The following is a 5,989-nucleotide window of genomic DNA, read 5'->3' as shown; positions in this document are numbered from 1 at the left end:
AGCTTGAATCACATGCACCAGGTTTAACCAACAATTGACAATAGGAAGGTTCCAAATGAAAGGGGAAATTAGTAGTAGCAGAAAGTGCAACGAAGTCTATTTTCCACAAGGCGCTTTACGAGTTCCTACATTATTACGACTGGCTATCGAATGTCACATTGAACACCGTAGGAATCATTTTTGTCTTCAGATATTCTTTACTCATTTTGACGCTGATAATATCCATTGAATCTTCCCATACTCTTCCTAACTCCTTATTTAATTCTCCCCCAACCTAAAGTCAGAGACCCTGCTAATGGATATCACCGCCAATGGGTTTCTCGAACCCTTACACTCACTTCGGTGACATCCCCCATCCTCCCGTCAGTGACAGCTGAGCTGCGGTCGAACTGTCAAATTGGAAACGGCAACAATAGGAGTTAGCGATCACCTACCAACTCGGATTTTGTGCCCCAGCGAAGATGACTGACAAAAGTCCTCGTTAGACAAAGGGGATGTCAATCAACCTGGACACGGGTCTACCTATGCAAGGCTAGTAGAGGTGTGCCAGGCCCTGGTGTCAATGCTTCTTGAGTAGCAAGTCCACGTCGGCTGATGTAAGGCAAAAAATGACTTAAATGTATAATTTAGGTATATTTTCATCAACGATTATTTCATACTAACAAATTATTTCGTAAAACAGGAAGTATTTACACAAAGAAGAAGAAGTAGCCATCAAAAATTCGAGAGAGAATCAAGTAGAGTGGCAATTCATGAGGCCAAGGAAGTATAAACATTGACGAATGAAACATGCTCTGTCCGTGGTGGAGAGGTTAGACATGAAGAGATTGGCGTGACACAATTGGTTAAGGTGCTCGCAATAATTGTGGTTTCATAGCAAAAAAAATGATCGAGGGGTGATAATTGAGACCTCCTTTCAACAACATCTCAGGCTACTGATCCAGAGATGCAAAATGTAGGAATGTCGGTGGTGATGCCCTCGCCATTAGTCACTTCAGATGATATTAGCTCTGAAAGGAGATTAAAAGAAGAGAAAAAAAAAACAATTAAATAGCACCTCCTGCTGTTGTTTGGCTAATGGGAGCAAGAATTACAAATATTACCAATTCAAATCACTAAAATTAGGTGGAAAGAATTTTGCCTAACAGCGGCAGAGGCCCCGTGGTAGGGAGTTGTCTAAAGAGTCGCCTTGGGCCTCCCGTATCTAGTAAATAAATCTTATACACAGGTTGGCCTTTTGCGATTTCGGAGATGACTTGAATGTTGAATAAACACAGGATACAGTACCTGGAAAGCATGACGATCTCTTTCACTGCGAGGGTCTGGATTGGGTTGACTTCCCCGAGTGTGGTCGAGTAAGAGCGAGGGCAGGAGCAGTGACGGAGGTGGAGACGAGAGGTGGACAGGGGGAGGCGCTCTCATCGCTGTCCTCACTGTCTGAGGAGGGCGGTTCGAGGCCGGATCGCAGGGTCACCTGAACATCGCGGTTGAGACTAATAGCAGGGTAGTATACACCTGTGGGGAGGCCAGTGAATGCGATTGGACCGTGTGGCTCGTCGTCAAGGTAGTAGGCCAGACTGCCGCGTTCGCAGTCCAGTCGTACACCGATTACACTGCCCACATTGATGCCACCGTCAGTGCGCTCGAAGTGCTCTCCATTGTGGAGGAACCAGCTCCGCTTTTGATCGATGTACATCGCCCAGGCCCGCGCGTCGTGACCTATAGAGGGACAGGCATGTCAAGCACCAATCTAACGAATCTGCGGGAAGTTTTTACAAAGAGGAAGGGAGTAAGCGTCTACAGCAAAAAAATAGTCCTTTAATAGGTAATATTCTTCTTTTGTTCTGTTGGTGAGTTCCTTTAAACTAAGTTGCTTTTTGCTAAGGGAAAACAAGCGTAACTTAATAAGTAGCATAAATATTTGCAATGCATTTACTGACCGCGCTCTGGAAATTCTTCTGCTCCGACTTGCTGGAGGAGGCAAGCTGGAGGGATTTAATGCTTTGTTTAACTTTATGTATAATTAAGCGGGAGCTTAAGTCTCTGCAGGCTGAACTTCCTTTCGAAAACGTGGCCATGCCTATACTCTCTTTCGCTCCCTAGACCTAAAAGTCTTGCTCTGAAGTGCCTTTAAACATTTATTACCGCCTAAGTTGTTTGTTTAACTCTCGGGTTCGGTAATGAGCTACTTAGGGCTCCGCCACTTTACCTTCACCAGGCAGCCTGACCTCCGGATCACGCCAGTAGACCCAAAGCCCTTTTGTGCGTCAACAGTGCATTATTCTGCTCGAGTATTATGTCTCCTATCGTCTTTGGGGGAGTTGCGGGGCGCTACACACTTTATCGTTCAAATAACATGAGGGTCTTACTAATGATGTACATTTCGATGACCATCTAGACTGAGGAATGGAGATCAATTTCCAGCCTTCTATATTCCACCAAGAGCGGGAGGCCATCCAACCCACTGTACCAGCAATTAAGTCCACAAAAGAATGTTATAAGTTACAATCACAGGATACTGGCAAGGCTCGCTACGTCACTCCTAAGTGAAGGTACGGGAGAACAGTTGACGGATCAGCACCTCAACGTCGGCCTATGTCTTCGATAAGACTGTCACCTAATTAACCGCACTTACCTATAACTAGTGTCCTGACGTAGAAAAATTTGTGAGTTCTTGAAAAAACGAGACAAAAAGCATGATTAACATAAAAAGACAACTAAAGACAAGGTCGTCAGGTTTTTTGCCACAGAATCAACTATGCCACACCCTTCTAACTCTTTTTTTTTGGGACAATTTAGCCTACGGTTTAAAAAGAAATGCACTACGATGTAGGGGCGATGACTCAAGACACCTTCAGCTGGAGAGGTTCAAAATCCTTCAAAGGGGACTCGGTTGGGTGATGGGGAAGGAGGGGAGGGGTGGGGGGAGACCACACGATCTACTATGGTGAAACCCATCGGACTTTCCATTGTAGCAACTCCGTTATTTAGGTTAAGCGAAAGTAAAATGAACTGCGGACTTGCTCGCAATCGTTTTAAAGGCCCTTCCAGCCACAGGCGTAAGATGTGACGATGAAATTCGCCTCACTTTGGATGGAGCCAAAACCTTTTCAAGGGAACACCGTCGGGGAGAGGAGAGGAACACAATCAACTCTAGCAAACACCATATGACGTCTTAATTTGACAGACTAACCAAAGGCGAATAAACTACAAACTTTATCCAAGACCACTCTTAGCCAAACGTATTGCTCCTCCTTCGAATTTGGACCGTTCTATGGAGGTCAGAGGGGCCAAGGGCAGCTTGGTCAGGAGGATCCAAGAGCCAATTAATGCAGATTAGACTACGGAAAGCAGTGTCGGGAAGTGCGTTACTTCTTTCCTTGCCAGACTCAGAGAACGTTTGTCACATTGTCTCCTCTGTCCTCCAAATTTTCACCTCATTTAGCTCTGATATGTACAAACAGCTTGTTTAAAGTCATCCATCATCCGCGTTAGGCCCTAAACGTTACACTTTTCAAGTGACAATTATTTATCGGTTGTTGTCTTTTTTCGATGGGGCAAAAATCCACCCACAAAACCTGGAGAGAGTTTCTTCTCGTTCTTGATGACAGTGCATTATTCACGCCAGCCTGGCGCTTCCTTTTTTAATTAATGTCCCTTAAAAATTGCTTTTAGGAGTAAAAAGAATTACTAGGTTATAAAAAGCTACAAGGTAGGATAAGTGGAAAACGCGAAAAAAAGTTTAACTCCTTCTGAGAAATGAGAAAAAAGTCCTCGGTGAGACAGTAGGCGGGGTACAATTCAGCTCCCATAGCTGTGACTTCGGAGGGTGAATTTTAGGCAGGTAAAAACCACATGCATTCTACCTTAGCAGAAATGCTTTTTAAGGAGGGAGTAGGCCAGGATAATTACTGATGGTGTCGCTTTTTCCTTCCAATTCTATTTGTTTTGAGTCCGAACCCAGATGAAGCAAGCCTCAGCTAGCACTCTCTCTCTTTAACTCTTTAACTCCTTGGCTCCAGTTTCTTTTTTCCCACCTCTAATGAATGGAGCTGATTCAAAAATCCTTCATAGTCAGTAACACATTAGCTTTGTTTGGGCATTTAGCACAATTTGTTGGTAAGAGTATTCAAACAGACTGCTACCCTCAGCGATTGTATCCACACGCCTGTGTCATTTCCCCATGGACACAAAAAAATGTACCGTTCTGTGGAAGTGACATATTCATTGTTCCAGTAGTAGCAACCGAATACGCTTAAAATTCCCTTTCCATGGTCTTTGCGGTGAATCATGCCGCAGGTCTCTGCGCCCCCACCCCCCTTCGCCCCGACAACGTGACTGCAAACACTTTGAAGGCACCGTAAAAAGTCGTCACTTTTTCTCCTTGGTAGGGACGATGTTAAAAACGCTCATGTTTGAACAGTGAGTCAAATAATAAATACTGTCAAACATTACTTGACTCACGGAGTCTATATTGAGCTGACGCATACCCTCTCACCATCGCCTTCTCACAGCCATGGCTCGACGAGCATTTACTCTCTCAATCAGGCTTACCTCTCAGACTTTAATAGCCATCCCATCAACCGGAAAAAGGTCCAGACAGGTACGTACTTTGGAGGGGAAAAATGGATGTGGAGGTGTGGTGCCTTGGAGAAAGGGAAATGGGCTATTTTCTCGTCAACATCCTGGTCAAAGAGCATTTTCCACCCAAAAAAATGTTGCCTCGAATGCCAGCTAATTGCCTAAAGCATTTGGAAATATTGTCCGCTTTGCGCCGGGGGCGGGGGGTAATCTGTAGACCCCAACACATTACCTCTTCACCAGCGTGTAAACTTTGAAGGGTAGGGGGGAGGGGCAGGAAATGGGCCTGATGCTTCACCTCTGCCATTTGAGTGTCAGAGATGATTGGCAATTCCGGTTGCAGGTTGATTTGTGTGGGCATCACCTTATTCCCGTTGTGTTCCAGTGTACTGTCTCACAGCCTTAAAAGCACAAAGAGCAATAAAACGGCAATTCAGGTACTTCAGAGCCTGGTTTCGGGGGCTTTCCTACGGTTTCAACAAACGGTGAGGACAGAATATATCGCAGACAGAAAGTTAGTACATTACTTGGGCGTCGGTTATCGGACGAAGTTTGCTTTGTGGTTCTAACGGAGAAATCCTATCCTCGATCGTGAATGATCTACCAAATGACCTTTCCGCCTAATATTCCAGGGCTAGTTCCATGTACATGGTTTCATTTATGCAAGGTCTTCTAGATGGCAAACAGACTAATAAATTCGTCTCTGGTGAGCACTGACTATGACATCATTTGTTCACTAAAGGTGATATATCTCAACCAAGGAGGAGGAAGAAAAGGAGAGGCATCTAAAAGCCCACGGGCCAGAGGGACAAAAAGCTCGAGTAAAAAAATGGGCGAAGTGGGCTGAAGGAGAGGTCAATTGCTTCAAGAGGAGGTCATAAAAAGAGAAATCGTTTAAGCATAAAATGTCTCTTTCCTAGCGAAAAATTACCGTGAAGGGGCAATGAAGACGATCTTATGTAATGAACTACCTACCTCTAGGGATCAATGTAACCGGAATTACACAACAGAAAATGATGAAATTCTACTCGTTGAAAAAAGAAATAGAGGGTCTGTCTCAGCGGAACCTCCACTACCTCAGTCACTTTTAAAGTAACACCACAGATATATTGCAATTATTTAAGCTTTTTAAACTTCATCAATCAGTTGACGACACGATTTGACCTAGCCAGTCTTTTGTGAAGCCAAAAATAAGCAAAAAAGTCGGTGCGTCACATATATGTGACTCTGGTATGGAACGTATTAAACACCCGGAATTTTTTAACTTCTACTGTAGGCAAAACCGCTAAAAATCATTCAAAGTGCGACCGCTGGTACACGGCTTATCATAAAGAGTTGGCTTATTCCTCCACCTAACCACGCGATGCCAATAAGGTCGGGGGTGAGGGAGGGAGGGGCATGACAGTCG

General features: G+C 44.6%; 1 protein-coding gene across 1 annotated transcript; it reads right to left on the bottom strand. All coding sequences in view use genetic code 11, as the record gives it.

The window, feature by feature from the left end:
• Positions 1 to 1,309: 1,309 nt before the first annotated feature.
• On the bottom strand, positions 1,310 to 4,942 carry EGR_05645 (Tripartite motif-containing protein 9; the record flags this gene model as incomplete). The annotated part of the gene is made up of 2 exons (XM_024494894.1): positions 1,310 to 1,719; positions 4,822 to 4,942. The coding sequence occupies 2 exons, from the start codon at positions 4,940 to 4,942 to the stop codon at positions 1,310 to 1,312; spliced, it is 531 nt and encodes a 176-aa protein (XP_024350691.1).
• Positions 4,943 to 5,989: the final 1,047 nt, after the last annotated feature.

This window comes from Echinococcus granulosus, assembly GCF_000524195.1.
Source record: "Echinococcus granulosus chromosome Unknown EG_S00043, whole genome shotgun sequence".
In the NCBI taxonomy this organism is placed as follows: Eukaryota; Metazoa; Platyhelminthes; class Cestoda; order Cyclophyllidea; family Taeniidae; genus Echinococcus; species Echinococcus granulosus.
The sequence above is the reverse complement of the archived record's forward strand: the minus strand, read 5'-3'. Positions and strand labels throughout refer to the sequence as shown.